This window comes from Panthera tigris, chromosome A3 (genome assembly GCF_018350195.1).
Source record: "Panthera tigris isolate Pti1 chromosome A3, P.tigris_Pti1_mat1.1, whole genome shotgun sequence".
In the NCBI taxonomy this organism is placed as follows: Eukaryota; Metazoa; Chordata; class Mammalia; order Carnivora; family Felidae; genus Panthera; species Panthera tigris.
The window spans coordinates 67701056-67719321 of NC_056662.1; the positions used below are offsets into that span (position 1 = coordinate 67701056).

Sequence of the window (18266 nt, forward strand, 5' to 3'; positions counted from 1 at the left end):
GTCATATTACGATGTATATTATTGTCTGATTCTCTTTTGAGAATATAAGCTTTCTGTGAGGAAGAACTTTCTGTGAGGAAACCAAGGCTTAGAGAGATGAAGGAATGGTTTTAAATCGAAGTAGTCTTCTCTGGCCTCTCTGCTTTCATCACGCCGATACTTTCTTCTTTTGCATATACTGCCCATCTCAAGCCAGCCATACTGAAATAATCATTGAACTTTTTCGATTAGAGTCCTATATATGGGTCAAACACATGCTCTGTCATGAATAATAACCCTCTGGAGTTTCTGCTCTACCATACGGGCTAGTGCTAGAGAGACACTATATTCCAGCCTGAAGGAGAATATAAGCTTTTGGGTGAAAATTAAAGTGATGATAGATGGGAGGGAGGTAGATAAACACACACATGGGAACTGATATTGACTGTCAAGAGGTTCAGGCTAGTGGCTCTCAAATGCCTAAATTTACCTTAGGCAGGCCACAGAAGGATCACCTAGTAATACTTGAGTTTTTTTTATATGTTTGCTTATTTCTTTGCTCACTATTTTTTCTTGCATATGACTTCTTCCTTCTGGGTTCCTTCCTTCCTACAATACATTTATCAGTAGATGGAGTAGGTCTTGCTTAGAGCCCAGGAAAACACACGTTTTTAAAAAAGCTCTTGGAGATTGGGGTCCCTGCAGCCATAAAGGCTGTCGAAGTCACAGGAGGAAGAATTCACTGTTGACTGAGGTTGTCAGGGAAGAGGTGGCAGTAAGCATGACCCCTGTGGAGGGGCAGGGGCCGATGAGCATATGGGCAGTCCCTCATGGAGAGATTGAGATGAGGAAGCAACACCAGGAGGAGAGGTCCTCATGCTGGGCTATGAGGTACTGGATGAGTCCCAAGAGGTCTGATTTAAGGCAAAGACGATCCAAAAATAAGTGGTGTGTGGGGATCTCTCAGGGGAGGAAACTCCTAGACATTGAAGGTGAGGAAGGAGAACTGTGCTTTCCCTTTCATGGAAGGAATGTATAGCAGAGTCGTTAAGAGTCTATGCTATGAGTCAGACCAGTTTGATGTTAAATGCATGCTCCAAAGTTTCAATGGCTTTGGGTGAGTTAGTTAACCCCTCCAGGGAAGTCAGTTTTTCCTTCTCTAAAATGGGAACAATAGCTCCTCCTGCAGAGGTTTTATAAGGATTAAATTTGAAAATGCATCTTAAGCTTTTAAAACACTGCGGCTTGGTAAGGGCTCATTAAATATTTGTTGTTGTTATTGTTGCTGTTATGTGGATCAGCTTAAATTGTCCCTGTAAGTCTTTGTAGATAACACAAATAAAAATTGCCAGCTCTGTATGGGAAGCTTCTCTGAATTGGAGAAAGTTGACTTCTAAGTTATACATGTTGATATGTAGCACATGGAAACAGGAGAAGCTACTTACAGAATGACTGGTCCAGAGGCTCCCTGGAAAACATCATTAGGCAATTCTTCCAAATTAATGTTATCACTTAGATTCCTGGGGATGGAGATGAGGAAAGAAGGGAAACACAAAGCCACATAAATATCACTGTTTTAAGAGCCATTTCCCTCTAAATGGCCTGGAAGGATAGTCAGGGCTACTTACAGCTCATCTAGTTGGGTTCCATTGAATGCACAGTTGTGTATTTCTTGAATGCCATTCTTATTCAGCCATCTGAAATAAAAGGCCCATTAAAAAACCAATAATGTTAGATGCAAACAATACAGGGGGTTTCATAATTGGAAGCACTGGGGCAAGGTCAGACATTGCAGGTTATTGGCATAAATAAAATGCCACCCTTAAAGCTCAGGGACAGGAGTGGGAGGGAGGCTGATTTATCACTATATAACCTATGTGATGCTTGAAATTTGTATAATGAGCATGTATTACTTATTCAGAAAAAAAATGTTGAAAAGGCACACTTAGGCCTAGCACCTGGATCCTGTAAGGTCTTTGCACACATTATTAGTGGGCAGAGACCATGCCATGGGGGGATAAGACAAAGATCTCTGCCATCCTGCAGAACTGAAATCATACCATCATTGGACAAGTGTTTATAAGACAAAGAACATTTTGTATCCCCTTTCTCTAAGATCTTATGTCTCTCACCCATGCTCATCCATAACAGCAGGCCTGGCTGTCATCAAAAAGTGATCTAATTAAGCTGTCAGACAACCTGAACATCTCCTGTGACCCATAGGGACCTGGTTATTGAAGGCTTGTGGAGGTGGCTCTGGGTTAAGCCAGAAAGGAAGAGAAATCAATTACAGAGACTGGGCTGCGGCAGGGCACAGTAATGTGAGTGGGAGCAGGAGGGGGCTTTGAGGTTGTTGGGGGCTGGATGTGGAACAGTCATCCTGAGTGTGCAGAGGACGGTGAGCAGGTCTGCCTGGATAGGGGAGCCCAAGGACACCTTGGGCTGACAACACAGCACTGCTGTGCTCCTGGATGGATCTGAAAACAAAAACAAAATTGAGGTTGGGAGAGCTTAGCCTGAGGAGCCTTTGACCACCTGCTCTTGATTTGCTGTCAGGTTCTTTTTCCTGTCAGGCTCAGTGTTTGAAAAACTGAGCCAGAGAGGCTCCTGCATGTTCAGGACTCTATTTCCTGGCCTGCAATGGGTAACTAGAAACACTTAAAATCACAGGACAGCAACAGTATGTTTTTTTCCTTTTTCCTGACAACCAGTATACCTAAAAAAAAAAAAAAAAAAAATCCAGACAGGAACCAGATAAATCTTCTTAAAACATAAGTAACCAATTGGTGAGTTCTGATGGCCAAGAAGTGGCTATACACCCCCACACCCCACTAACCTTGCCACTACCTGCCTACACCCCAGCTCTCCAGCCTCCTGACTGCTTTGTCAACCTGTTCCCAGGTAGTGAATTGCTGGAGCAGCTGCCCCTAACCTGTGGGATGTAGGTCCCTGGGATTTTGGATCAAACACAGGAGATTAGCGAACTTCTGTAAAGGGCCAGGCAGTACATTTTAGGTTTTGTGGGCCAAGAGGCAAAATGGAGGATATTACATAGATGCTTTATACAGGCACTTATAAAGCAATGTCACAAATGTTTCCACTAAATTTAAAATGTAACAACAGAGTAAAAATTTTTTTGTAATAGCAGTCTATTGAAAAGAGTGGATTTCTTGCTTTCTCTCTCTCTCTCCCCCCTCCCCACCTCTCCCCCTCCCCCTCTCTCCCCCTCTCCCTTTCTCTCACCCCCTCTCCCCCTCCCTCCCTTTCTCTCTCTCTTTCTCTCTCTCTTTCTCTTTCTCTTTCTTGCCTGTCTTTTCTTGCCTGTCTTTTCTTGCCTGTCTTTTCTTGCCTGTCTTTTCTTGCCTGTCTTCTCTTGCCTGTCTTCTCTTGCCTGTCTTCTCTTGCCTGTCTTCTCTTGCCTGTCTGTCTTCTCTTGCCTGTCTGTCTTCTCTTGCCTGTCTGTCTTCTCTTGCCTGTCTTCTCTTGCCTGTCTGTCTTCTCTTGCCTGTCTTGTCTTGCCTGTCTTGTCTTCTCTTGTCTTCTCTTTCACAGGATACCATTTTACTTAACTTACTTTCAATGGTAATGTTCCCTGCAATCAAAATGTTCACTTCTAAAAACTTGTACTAATTTATGGTCCAGGTTTGGCTGACCCTTCATCTAACACAAGGGGTATGTAAATCCAGATGGGCTCCAACTATGTTTCTGAACACAAGATAGTATTTTCTGTACATATATTTCCTGCAAATAGATGTTGTTATGATTGCATATCATAGAGGCTAATTTAGAAGAATTACTGTATTTGAAGTAACCTTTGTCTTTATGGACTTTTCTTAATCAATGGATACCATCATATGGGGAGAGGGGTAGAATTTTTTGATGTCAACAATGGATCTTTACACAAAAACCAAGTGATGCCCAGAACCTCTGCCCTGGGATTTACATGAGGTGGTAGCACTCAGCCACTAACAACGAGAAGCTGACACTTATGAAGTATAACTCTTAGCCTCTTAAGAGAGACAATGATCATTTTAAAGCCTGATGATGATGACGACAAGGACAGTCTGGGCACCGTATTGACTAATGAATAACTGGATCATGGTTTTCTCGAATTTTTACACATAGGTAGCTTTAGTAGAGGCTCAGGAGCTCCAGAAGCAGAAATTGCCCTCAGCCTGAAGAGTGAAGGTGCTGGGGGTGACCTGGCGTATTAAAGCTCCCTGGGGTAGGCAAGAGAGATAGAAACCGGTTGAGGAAGAGAGGAAATGCACATGGAGTGAGCCTTTTCTATGGCTGGGATGTGTGGGAGCTGATAGACCTATAGCCTCATTTAATTTTTCCCCAAATCTGAGGCCGTTCTGCTAGTTGGCCACGGCTAGGTGTTTTCATTCAGACCCTCTGGTTGCAGGGTAGGGGTGGGAAAGGGCTCAGAGGCCTCAACATGGTGGACATTTAATCACTCATTTTCCTCTGAGTCACTAGCCAAGTATTTGATAATCCTTCATTACTGGGTTTGAAAAAAATGTGTGTGTGTAATATTTATATGTATGTTGTATATGTACAATAAAGGTATTTTTAGAACAGGGCCTCAGGATTTTGAAAAATGCCAGTGCATAGAAAATGTTATCAGTCCTCCGTGCCATTTTGCCATGCTTCCTTTTCTGAATATTCATAGGGGGAGAAAGTGGCCCTGCATCCAGAGGTAGCACCCAAATTAAGAAAAACTGGAGTGTTAAGCTGTGTTGAGTATGAATTTTCTGATTCTATTATCTATGGGTAAGGACCATCTGAGGTCAAGAAAAGATTTTGTTCTCACAAAAATGAATTTATCCTTTAGAGATATGTCTGAGAAGTATTGACTCTCAAGAAAGCTCTCCTCTTTGGGAGAGTATGCTCTTCTGTCTTGTGTTCTGGACAAAAATAATGCCTTGCCAAAGGAGAAAACAGTGGAAATATCAGCACACTCCCACTTAATGATACATTTTTATAAAATATTCTGTTAATAGATTTGCCACATGATAACATTAAGTGACTTTGAATCACTAGATTTAAAAATGACACCTGTGTTAAGGCAAGTTTTAAAGAAGCACAGATATCCAGGGACAACTGATGACCTTTATCACTAGGCTCCTTCCATATGTAGGACGGCAGTCCATTCACTGTTGTTTGTGCTCTAACCCGCCAGGCTGATGTTACTAAGGTACTTGCTATTTTCCCCTTTTCCTTCTATCTCCCGTATTCTTTTTTTTTTTTTTTTTTTTAATCTTCATATCCTTGATGATTCTGTTTCTTCTGTTTGCTCTTTGCCTGGCTACATCCCACTTATCGTTAAAGCCTATCTTAGACACAACTTCCTTTCTCAGCCACCTTTCCCTCATTAAACTGTTCCTTCAACCCTCACATCACACGCCAGTCAGAATAAATTAATCCTTCTTCAGTCTTAGAATAGTTGCTTTTATTTTGCACACTTTTAGTTCTGTTTATATTTTAATTCATTTATTTTGCTTTCTCCTTCACTCATGTTTCCCACACCCCATCAACTCATTCCAATACATGTGTACATAAATTCTGAATATCATCAGTGTATTAAAAGCAAGGCTTAGGTAGGACTCACTAAAAATTTTTGTTGTAATAACATATGCTCTGAATACATGCCTTTGATTTTATTTTTTCCTTCACACTTGCAATTCCTCCACTAGTCTCTTTGAAACCTTTCTGTTGTTCTTTGTAATTAATTTACATCAAATGCTGTGCTTAGCTTTAATCTTCAATATTTCCTCATTTCTGTTTCTTCCCCCTTTCCTTTTTTGTATTGCTGAGTAGTCACTGAATCATGTTGCTGCTTTGAAAATGACTAAAATTCTTTCTTGGCTGGAACATACCTTTTGTACATAATGAAATATTTTGAAGACAAACAGACACACACATTACTATATTTCTTAAAAGTGCGACAATTTGTGAAATGGAAGGATAAAATGCTTTCTTTACAGATGTAATGGCAATTACCAGTTTCCCAAATGCCATTCTGTTAACCTAACTTTCATGGGTCCCACAAACTCTTGGGCAGACTCTAGCACTCTATTTCTTGGCCATTTTGGGGAGTGGGTAAACTGTCACACTGGCTCCTAATACAGGAGATTCCAAAGTAGTCCATCAATGGCACAGAGTGCATTTAAAAACATTCCCAAAAGTCAGAGGGAGTAACTCAGGCTCATTAAAAAAACGTGATTGTTCCAAGAAAATGAGAAGTCATCTTATGCCCAGCATGGGGTTGAATAGGAGCTGCTTGGCATGGTTATGAGAGAATATCTTTTGAATTCAGCCTCCTTCTTGATCTTTTTCTCTGGGCAACAAAAGCCTTGCCAGGCAATAACTAGCTTTATTGATGCATGAGTTCTTCTGTCCTTCAGAACAGATGTTGCATCACAGGAGACCATCACTCACAGAGCAATTTTAAATACTTGAATCGCACCACAGAATCATAAATTATTAACATGACTCCATGTTGTGATTCTGAAATGCAAAGATGGAAATGAGAGAAAAATACTGAACCAGACAGAAATTTAAATGGTGAAATGCCAAAGTTACCTAAACACAAAAGGAGCATCCTGTTAAGAAAAAGATGATTAAATGAAAAACCAAATATTACTCCACTGGAGTTTTTTTCTTTACTTACAAAATCATACTTTCAAAACTCAGCCCCACGAAAGAATTTCTTTCGACTGTGTGGATGTTTATATTATCTTGAATGTCTCTAGAAGAAAGAACAGGTACATTAGGTATTTATGCCAGCTCCACTCAAGTAACCTTCCAGCATTTAATTTCCTTGGCATGATGTGGTCTTTAGTTGAGGCAATGTTTGAACAGTTACTGTTTGGAAAGATGATGAGTTCAAAGTTAGGGAAATAAATGACCTCTAATTTATCTTCAGTATATCCGTTCTTAAAAGTGAAATTGCAGACATGCAGTCTCTTGTCTCTGAACATTTCCTTAGCTAATTTCACTGTGTCAAAGTTCTAGGAGTCTCCTTTATTATCCTTGACTGCTCAGTATGCCAAAGCTACCTTTCACCTCCAAACCAAACTTCTCCATTCCCTATAGTTGGGACTTCATCTTCCTCCTGTCTCAATCCCCCTCTCACAGCCAGTTGACCTCCTTTTCTACCTGGGTCACAGGAAAAATTGTAGCATTGATTTTTCTCTTCCTGAATGAAGGGGTGGGGAAAGTCTTATTTTTTGGTTTGTGTCCCTCATCTTCTCATCAGGCTTGACTGTTGGGTCAGATTTAACAAATAAACTGTATACAGAAGTGGTAAACTGCTTAGAACAATTGAGAAATGTTAAGATTTTCTTTTTCTCTCCCTTTTCCCCTTTGTCCTTAGCTCCTTATACCACTTCCCTACCATTTCCAGATTCTTACAATTTCACTATTGGAAATACACTTGGCACTACACACTTTTTTCCCCCTCTTCTTTAAAAATTCAGATGTCTTGGGGCACCTGGGTGGCTCAGTCGGTTGAGTGTTTGACTTCGGCTCAGGGAGTGATCTCACAGTCCGTGAGTTCGAGCCCCACGTCAGGCTCTGTGCTGACAGCTCAGAGCCTGGAGCCTGTTTCAGATTTTGGGCCTCCCACTCTCTGACCCTCCCCCGTTCGTGCTCTGTCTCTCTCTGTCTCAAAAATAAATAAAGGTTAAAAAAAATTAAAAAAAAAATTCAGATATCTTGGGAAAAGGCAAATAGCTTATCTTGCTGACAGTGTGAATTTGTTTGTCAAGTGGTTTCTTTATGCCTAGTATAGTAGACTTCTGAAAGGAAGAGATGAGGGTGGGAGAAGACTGGGGTGGTGGGGTAGTTATAGTGGGAAGGGCATGTAAATCACTAAATAGTGAAGAAAGAAGAGACTACTTGATTTGCTACAAACTGGTTGTGTTGATAACAGTCTTATTGAGGAGCCTGCTGTCTCCACACTGAGCTTAGCTGGCTTTCAGGTAAAACCAAGGTTGCTTGCTCTTGGCCTTACTACCTCTGCTTACCCAGAGTGACATATTTGGAGGATGTAGGCTAAACAATACATATTACAGGCCCAGTGGCTGTTGGGCAAGCATCTATTGATTAGGTAAATACTCAAGGAAAAACTTACAGTAGAACCTTTTGGAGAGATTGAATCTTGTGAACAGCTGGCAAGTGCTTAATACCTGTGTTGGATATTAACCTAGAGAGAGACATAATAAGAGTGAGAAAAAAGTGAACATGGCTATCTTAACAATTGCTAAGGTATGAGCTTTCCAAATTCAAAATAACGATTTTGAGCTATCAGAAAAACCTACCAGAAAATCCCATAATATTCTTGACTCATGCTTACCCTTTCTATTTTAAGGCTGTGACCAAGGTCTAGCAAGGTATTGATTCCTTGGAGAAAATAAACTTATACTTAAGGCAGAAAGGGGCTGGTATGCCACATGCACAATGCTCTTTTTTTTTTTTTTAAGATAAGTTAACATGATCAAAAAGCAACTTGTAACTAGATAACAAAATGTTCCTAAATCACCCTTTGTTTCCCACCTTCACATATTCTTTGGAGAGCTGACCCCAGTACAAATAATTCTGTTGAGATTAGAACATGAGGTTCTGTGCCCTTTGATGGAGTATGCATGTAACCTAAACTGCGTCAATCAGACTGTCTCCTGGGAAGTGTTTGGAAGTTGATGAGAGCTGAGTCCGCTGGTGCCATCACCCTTAAGAGATAAACCATAAATTTCTGTAGCTGAAATATCCAGAACTATAATGGATCCTTCCCAAGGCCTGCTTGTGTTAGCCTGGGTTCCCCAGGAAGCAAGGCTTGAGAAGCCTGGGCTATAGATAGTATATTTGATAATGAGCTCAAAGAGTTTGTGGCAGCAGTAATGAAACAGGGAAGAAAGATAATCAATACAAAGATAAATTGTTGAGTTGGCCACCGCTACTGGTTACTGGTCCTTTATGCCAAGGACTTGATTTAGGAGATTTTCAAAATGGATCTGAGAGCTGTTGCTCTGAACTGGGGAGAAAGGTAAGCATTTATTTATGGACTATTATTTCCTTTTGGTCAGATGTGTCTCCATGGTGTTAATTCCCCACCTCTGACTTGCATGCCCTAGTGTCTAGTGGGTTCCTGCCAGGACAGAAGACCTAGGACAGGAAATGAGAGGTATACAAGTCTAAGCTAGGTGCAGTCCATTTGCACCTTCATTAAGCTGGTTGAATGTGAGTGGAATGGCTGCCACAGCAGTGGTAAACGTTTTGAAGCGACACATGAGAGTTGTTTGACACCTTCTTGTTCAGCATTTCCTTCTTTCTTGTGAGTTACTCTGAATCCTTCTAATACCTCCTCACTACCATTTTTCTTTTCTATGTTTGGCTGACCAACCAGAGTTGGTCTTGGTCATTTGCAATGTAAAGAATCTTCCTGGTACAGTCATCGTGAAGGATCATGTGTCCTTTTGGGTTTATGATGCTAGAGTAGACTTTGGTATCTTGTTCTTTGCTTCTAAACTCGGAGAGTCAGTGAATTCTGCTATGGGTTCTCTAATGGTTCTCAGATGTTTTGTTCCCTCTTCATTCTTATTGATTCATGGAGGCTCCATCTTGGTCAGTTCTGCTGATTACTTCAACAGCCCTTGATTGGTACTCCTTTGTTTTGATCAGTTTCTGTTCCTATGATTTTGCCTCTTCCAAAATGTTATATGAGTGCAATTATATATTATGCAACTTTTTGAATCTGGCTTCTTTCATCCAGTATAATGCATTTGATATTCTTCCATCATGTTGTATTTATCAATAGTTCATTGTTTTTTATTGCTGAGTAGTATTCCATTGTAAGGGTGTATCACAGTTTATCCATTTATAAGTTGAAGGACATACAGATTGTTTCCAGTTTTTGTGATAATTAAAAAGCTGCTTTAAACATTGGTGGTGGTGGTGGTGTTTGTGTGTAGGCATGTACGTATTTCATGTGAAAGAGAGCGAGAGAAAGAACATTTTTCTTTATCTTGGATAAATACCTAGGAGTAGAATTGCTGAGTTGCATGGTAAGTATATGTTTAACTTTATTAGAATCTGCTGAACTGTTTTCCATAGTGACTACCATTATGTGTTGCCATCAGCAGTGTATGAGAGTTCTAGTTGTCCCACATCCTTTGGTTATGTTAAAAAAAATTCTTAGAATATAAAAGTAATAAATGTTGAGTGTGGGAATTATGGAAAATATGGTAACATTTAGAGAAGAAAGTAAAAATCACCTCTAGTTTGACCACCTGGAGAGAGTTTCTGCCAACATTGAGAGCTTGATGTTTCTACAAAAACAAATGGCTTTCATAGTTGCTTTCCACAATCTGAGAGTCTACTCATTATAACAGAAACATTGCCAGAAGTAAGTATCTACTAGCTTGACACAGCCCTATTCCACATTTTAATTTAATCATATCCGGCCATCTACCATTTTTAGATCTCTTCTCATGTATCTATGACGTATGCCCTTAATGAGATATCAAAGTAAGGACCATATTTAATATCCTCTGACAATCTATACAACTATGTGCAGATTTGGAATGTAGTATGTGCTCATAAAATATTGAGTTAATTGGTTGATGTTTCTAAAACATTTCTTGAATCTGTCACTGGGAATGTATAAAAATCCTTACTCACTTAACTTGTCTGCCATCATTGCTACCTGGAGTAATTAATCTGAAACAGAGGCAGGGAAGACTGCAGGCCAAGAATTGGTAGAACCTATGGGCCAACTCTGTCATGAACTAGACACAACCCATTTCATCTCTTGAGACTGGAAAGGATGTGGAGTGTGTGAATATCAAGGTAGACATTCTATCAGACACCTCTATACTCTGCTTCATTCTCTCGGTCCATCTTTTACTCTAGCTGTTACCATAGCAACTAACTACACACAGACTTAACTTGACAGATATTGGTTGCAGCTATACTGATTGTCTCATTTTCTGCCCTGGGCTTCTTTGCCACCTCTGAGTGGGACACCTAAAGGGATCTGTTCTACCATTCAGAGACGTGTGCAAATTGGGAAGTGCAAGGGAGTTGGTACCCCATAGGGCAACTTTTGACTAGTGTTGAACTCCTGTCTTCCATTATGTGGGTAAAGAATTCTGAATATATTCTAAATGACACTTAGGAGGGACTCTAACATGAATGAATCCCAATTTTCTGGTGGTGATGAGCTGATAATACATTCCTAAGTTGGCTTTCCTTCTTTATTTTCTTCTCCTTAGTCATCCAATATCTTTCCTTGGGTTTAGGTATAAAAATAAATTACTTGCATATAAGTTCTTCCTCAGATGTGTTTTAGAGAACCTAGGCTAAGACAAATACCAGCTTACACTGAATCTCACATTTACATAGATTCCCTGATGGTTGCTATTTCCTTTTACTCCAAATCTGTCTCTCCTTGCACCCTAGCCCTGTTTCTCTTCCTTCTTCTACTGTAAAGTTTCTAGAAAGAGTTGTCTGCATCTGTTGTCTTTATTTTCTTGTATGCCGTTCCTTTTCCACCTGCTCCAAGATTTTTCATGATGCATCTCTCCACCAAAATTACTTTGTCATTCATCAAACGCACCAATCCATAACTAATAAATCTAATGAGCAATTTAAATTCTCATTTTTAAAAACCTTTTTCAGGAGAATTCATTACTCTTTGCCAATATTCCTTTCCTGTTAGCCTTTGTCATTTTGCACTCATCTGTTGTTCTTCCTGTTAATTCATTTTATTTTAGTTTTGACATCCCCTCCTCCAGCTTTATTCTGAGACTTTTCCTTTTTTCTCTATCATCTTGCTGGGAATATCTCATTTACCATGGCTTTAAGTACTATCAATATGGTGACAACTCAGATTCATACTTGACTTCTGATTGCTATAGTCTGTCTCTAATTAAAGTTTACTTTATGTATTCTTCAGAATGTCTCATTGGCATAGAAAACTAATTTTTTTCCCTCATCACCTCCACCAAACTGTTCTCAATACTTCCTTATAAATAGCACTACCATCTATCATTTGTTGGTTACACATGTGACCGTTAAACTTGGCTTCTTCTCTGCCCAACATCAATACATCTCAAAGTCCTCTTAGATTTCATTTCCAAGAGATTTCTTGATTCCATACAATTACTTCCAACACTACTGATACCATTCTAGAACAAGCCACCATTTTCTTTCCTCTAGGTCTCTGCCATAGATCTCCCATATATGTAATCTTGTCTTTTTTGAACCCATTCTCCATACAGCATCCAGAGAATTCTTTTAAAAAATGTAAATTAGATGGCTATCATCCTCTGCTTTTCTTTCGTTCTTTTCCATTATAGACTTTATACTTCTTACTGCCTACTCTTGGACCTTATCTCGTGCCATCTTTCCAATACACTTCAGCACCAGTAGCTTTCACCCAGTTCCTTGGATACACTAAATTATTCCCTGTTCCCAGGCATTTGCCCATGCTCTATATGGAAGGCTGACCACCTGCTCCTTCCTTGGCCCACCTCAACTTATCCCTCAGGGCTCAGTTACAAATGTCATTTTCTTGGTGAAGAGCTCTCTGATTGCTGATTTAAATTAAGGCCCCTGATTTATTCCTGGTATAATCATGTCTTGTATAGAACTTTTTCTTTTTCACACCCTTCAAAATTCTAAACTATATATTTTATTTATTCAATATCCATCTCTTCAACCAGATTGTGAATGACCTGAGCACAGAAATCATGTTTTTCCTGAAAAACAAAAACAGTGTTGGCACAGTGGTTGGCACATATAATGTGCTTGATGTTTATCAGGCCAGGCAATGTGCTATGTGCTGTCAAAAGATGAGCACTAAAAGGAATCATTCACTACCTGTGTTCATTACACCTAATGGATTTGACATTATATTGATAGCAACCTCGCTCTGTCTCTTAATGAATTAGTATTACTTGTACAAAATTGAAGGAGGGAAGAATTTATGCTTGTAAAAGAGAATGGTACATTATTTGCTATCAATAGCATGAGCTTCTGAAGCCACAATACTTAAGGGATATCTGTAAATGTCTATAGATGCATGTGGAAATCTTTGGCTTTTATAGAAAACACACAGCAAAATGGCTAAAATTATTCCAGTAGTGCTAAGTTTAAGACACTTAAGAAGATCTAGTGACCATCTAGTGAGATGGATTATTGGTGATAACTCTATAGCTAAGACTCTCCATAACCCCAAGATAACTCAGGAAATGGAGTTCGGATGAACACTTAGTTTTCAATTCATTTTTCTCCTTTGATCAATAAATTCATGTCTGATGGAGGCTGGAAGTGGGTAATCACCTACAAGCTCTGTCTCAATGGGTTTGCTTTGGTCAGATGACTGCTTGCTGCAAAATTATTTTGATTCACTCAACTGTGGTTTATCTTCAAAAACAGGTAAAGGCCTGAGGGTAAAATGTCAGCAAATTTAAGTCCTGCAAAAAGATCTTCTAAAGAAAAGCTTACAGTTCTCCTTTCTCAACAGCCAGTTTCACATTCTGAGCTGGTGTTAACACCTTTCATGCCTGACTGTCCCTCATCTTGAGGTAATGAAAATGAGCACTGCTTTCATTGGGGTGAACTTAATGAGGTCCTTCTATTGCTGGAAACCATTCCCACTATGTGCTGCCATGTAAGAATATACTTGCCTTTTAGTACACGTACTGCCAAAGCAAGTGTTATACTTGCCTTTTATGAACAGGTGACCCCACAGCTCTGAGGCTCATTGGTGAAAACATCAGTTATGCTTTTATTAATCTCCAGGAGTGCTGGTGAGTTTTTAACTCTTAAATTGTGTGATTTCTTAGTTTTATTGCATTGGGAAATATGCCTTCCTTCCATACAACCTCCATTCCATTCCATCCAAGAGTGGACACCAAAGACCATCTCTTGGTTCCAGAAAGCTTGCAGCTGAATTGAGCAGTTCAGGTTAGTACAGATGAAATACTCAGACAGGTCTAGTGCTAAACTGTGTATTATTTATTGAGTGTATTAAGAGTTCGGAGAAGGGGAGAGCAATTTGGGTTGGAACAGTCATGGAGGACTTCTTATAGGAAAGAAAAAAACCCCAGATTTCTGAGTATAGAGCTTATTGGCCTGAATAAGAGAAGTGAACGCATGTGGATAGACCACAGGAAGGGTGTGACGGAACAGAAGAAGATGGAACTGAAAGGGAAGGAGGAGGAAGCATCTCAAGAACCTTTACAACTAGGTAGGGAAGTGTAGACTTGATGGGTAAGTGATTGGAAGTCACTTTTGGATGCTGAAAGAGGATATAAGACTTAAGGACTCTCTAAGCAGAGGTGGCCCATGTTTCCACAATCCCATAACACTGGAACTTAATAGTGGTGGCCAGGACAAACCAGTTGCTGGTTGAGACCCAACTGCATAACCCAACGAATGGAGAAAAGTCAGGAAGGAAAGATCCGCTTCATCACACATGCTAACAAAGAATGTAATTCTTCATCTCTATTCCACCCCAAATCCACCATGGAAGGGAATGGTCAATTCTGAGACTGTGTGAATCAGCTCTTGTAATTGTGAACTGAGGCCAAAACAGAGTTCATGCCAGAGACTGGATGGCTCATTGAAATACTTCAGGCAAATTTGATTTTGATTTAGGAATGGTATGTTGTTGATTGTATGTCCAGGTTAGGGGTCTATAATTTTTGCCAAAGCACATTTCCTAGAAGCTAATGCTGAACTCCTTTTCCTACCTCCTAATTGGTTTCCAGTGATAAGGAATTTGTTCACACCTAATTTGAGTCTTTTTTTTTTTTTTTTTTGCTTTTTACATTTTTAATTCTTTAGTCTCCTAGATAAAATGAACTTTTTCCTTCTGACCACTCTGGGAGAAGATACTTACCCAATGATGGATAAGAAGGAGAACAGACTGCACTTAATTTAATACATGAAAAGACTTGTTACCTTGGGCTCACTGATACTGAGATTTCTATTAACTGCAGATCCTTAGCGATTGGGAATTTGTGTCTTTACATACACCACTATAAAAGAAGCTAACATGTACTTTCTGAATCACTAAATAAAGATTGGTTAGGTGTAGAATCCCACAATCTTGGAGTTAGATGGCAGTGTGTAAGAAGCTCTGGTATAATGAAAAGGGCCTTGTACTTAAGATTAAAGACCCTGGATTTGAGTGCCTATCCTCTTACTAGTTGGATGATACTGAGTACTTCACTTGCCTTTTCAGAGCCTCAGTTTCTTTCTGTACAATGACTTTGTGTAAGGAACTACATGAGACAGTGGAGAGCCTGGTTTCCTGCCTCCCCAGCCTCATAACTTCAAAACTGGGACCATTTAACTCCTATTTAGCTTAAACTCACCTCAGCCCCCATAGAAAACAGACTCCTTAGCAATCAGGAGTGGGTAAGAGCATAGTGGTTGGGGGAGAGTTTAATGAACCCAAGGAAAGCATTTTAAAGAGCTCAGCCCTGTTAAAGTGGCTGCATATTCTGTTTTGACCTAATACCCTAGCTTACTAATCAGGCTCTGGTCCTATTCTTAGGGCACAGAGCAAAGCTTTGAAACTAGTCAACTCTGAGGCTAGAGGATCTGGGTTCAAGTTCTGCCTGTACCACTTCTTAAGATGTGTGGCCTTAAGAGAGTTAGATGGGGGCGCCTGGGTGGCTCAGTCGGTTGAGCGTCCGACTTCGGCTCAGGTCATGATCTCACAGCTTGTGGGTTCGAGTCCCGTGTCGGGCTCTGTGCTGACTGCTCAGAGCCTGGAGCCTGTTTCAGATTCTGTGTCTCCCTCTCTCTCTGACCCTCCCCCGTTCATGCTCTGTCTCTCTCTGTCTCAAAAATAAATAAACGTTAAAAAAAATTAAAAAAAAAAAGAGTTAGATGAAGTGTCTAGGTCTCAGATCCTTCATCTTGTACCCAAGAAAATAAAATGTACCTTACAGGAAACCTTAACACCATCCATGTTCAGGCACTCTTATTGGTCCTACTGCAACCTTGTATTTCAGTTGCCCCGAGACCCTACATGATTTCCAGGTTCTCCTAGGACGGGGACCATGTTTTGCCTTTTTCCAGTTCTCTTGGGTACTAAGATGCCATTTCCACATCCAGGTCAATGTTGTCCCAGTGGGGCTGCCATGGTGCCAGAGTGGGCTGGTCTATTAGTTGCTGCCCAAGGCTCCTTACTCTGTTGCAATACTTGGAAGCCATAGCTATATTTCCCAGATTCTTGCCACTTCCTCTCTCTGATTTCCTTTAGCAATTGCTGATAAACCTGCCTGAATCAACCTTCTTGCCTGTCTGATTCTGTGTAGTTTCTGGGTCCTGATTATCACCTAGAGGTTTGTTGGTCATCTTGTGGAAAATTACTGTGAAGAGTGACAAAATTGAAGACTTAGACATTTATAACAAAAATATAAGTGATCCAAATTGGTTGATACTTTCTGTGATAAATAATCTCAGAAATAGTGCTACAGAGCAGACATTTTTAAATTAGGCACATTTGGTTTGTCTTCTTAAGGGAAGGGTGATGCAATGCATTTGTAAGAAATCTATGCTATGTAGAGACCACTTGGAAAAAATGGAAATAGTTAATTTATTGCTGAAAGTGATGCATGTCATCATTAGTGAAAACTCTAGTATTACACATTTTAAAAAGTAAGGAAATACAACTTTCTAACTGGTTAGTTTTTTCATTGTGTTTTGAACACATTCACTGGAAATACAAAAATGCAGTATCTTCCAAGTAGTTTGTAAGAACATTGGATTGAAATTAGGGAAGAAAACTTACTAGCTGAATTTCATCAACACATTTACATAAAAGTATAGGATAGAACCACTGAGTATGATGACTCAGGGAGTGTAGCTATAGGCTTGTCTTCTGTTGGATTTACTTATTGTGATGATATTTTGTCTTCAGCTTTGACAGCCATTGAAATATGGGATGATAGGACCTGTGGGTTGCTTTTCCAGTGTTAAACTAAGGATTAAAAAATAATGAAGCACATCCTATGACATTGTTTTCTCTAAAATATTTTTATTATAATTAATGAGAGAAAAATAGTCTTTTTGTGCCACATAAAATGTTATCTAGTGAGACAAGATGTAAATGTAAAAGCATATTATTTATTCAGCATTGTTTCATGCTTTAAAATATTTTTGTGTATATTTTGTAATGTATAAAATAATACTGTAATTGTATGTATATCCATTTTATAAAGTTATTTGGGAAGTATACTCATACATTTTTGTTTGTTTGCTGATGGGAGGAGGAATCAAGACCATACTGTCCAATACATAGGACATTTTGCTTGGAAGGAGAAGCCTGTAATTCTGAAGGGCTGCCAGGTGGAAATGGTAATAGATTTGTGCTGTGTTGCTCTAGAAAGTAGGTATAGGATTAATAATAATAATGGTTAACATTTATTGAACATTTCCTATGCACCAGGCATCACACCAAGCACTTAACATTGATTATTTTATTTATTCCTGTTCTGTACCTTAGGAGACAAGTATCATTACCATCCTCAGAGTGGTGGAGGAGGCTCAGCTGATAGAGGTCCAGTAACTTTCACAAAGCCACACATAAGGAGAGCAGAGCTAGAGGTTGAATCCACACCTTTCTGACTCTATATAGTTTGTGCTATTACCATTACCTGGCTTAGCATAATGATTGATTTTCATTCATTATGAAAGATGCCCACAGAGGAATGAATGGATTATATAGCTAAGCACTTGGTTCTTTACCTCTGGAAATATGTTCAACTAAATGACTGGAAGGGTTTCTTCATGAGGAGTGTGATATTTTAACTTGTAATAAATATTTCATCTATGTTTCCCTTCCTGGTCCAGAACTTTTGGGTTGGTGAACATGTGGAGATGTGGGGAGAGTGGTGGGCATGGGAGCTCTGAACCTTTTACCCACATCTTTCCCTATTCATCTCTTCTATATGGCTGTTTCTGAGTTATATCCCTTTATAATAAGCTGGAAATCTAGTAAGAAAATGTTTCGCTGAGGTTCTATAAGCCACCCTAGCAAGTTAGCTGAACCCAAGAAGGGATCATTGAAACTGCCAATCTAGAGCTGGTGGGTCAGAAGCACAAGTGTCAACCTGGACTTACAATTGACATCCGAAATGGGGACAATCCTGTAGGATTGAGCCCTTAATCTGTGGGATCTGATGCTATCTCCAGGTAGATGGTATCAGAATTGAATTGTAGGATACCTGGCTGGTGTCTGAGAATTTATTGGATATGTTGTA

The 18266-nt window shown here is 39.7% G+C and overlaps 1 protein-coding gene and 1 long non-coding RNA gene across 4 annotated transcripts in view; one reads left to right on the forward strand and one right to left on the reverse strand.

Moving 5' to 3' along the window:
• LOC122237314 overlaps window positions 1-18266 on the forward strand; it is a 60982-nt gene that overhangs the window by 34888 nt on the left and 7828 nt on the right. The window lies entirely within an intron of this gene.
• FSHR (follicle stimulating hormone receptor) overlaps window positions 1-18266 on the reverse strand; it is a 171960-nt gene that overhangs the window by 20168 nt on the left and 133526 nt on the right. For all 3 annotated transcript variants that reach the window (XM_042981354.1, XM_007084696.2, XM_007084698.2), the window contains 4 exons: window positions 8120-8191; window positions 6656-6733; window positions 1608-1676; window positions 1425-1499 (listed from right to left, as the gene is read on the reverse strand). In XM_042981354.1, coding sequence (XP_042837288.1) covers window positions 1425-1499; window positions 1608-1676; window positions 6656-6733; window positions 8120-8191 — 294 coding nt within the window. The remainder of the gene's footprint in view (window positions 1-1424; window positions 1500-1607; window positions 1677-6655; window positions 6734-8119; window positions 8192-18266) is intronic.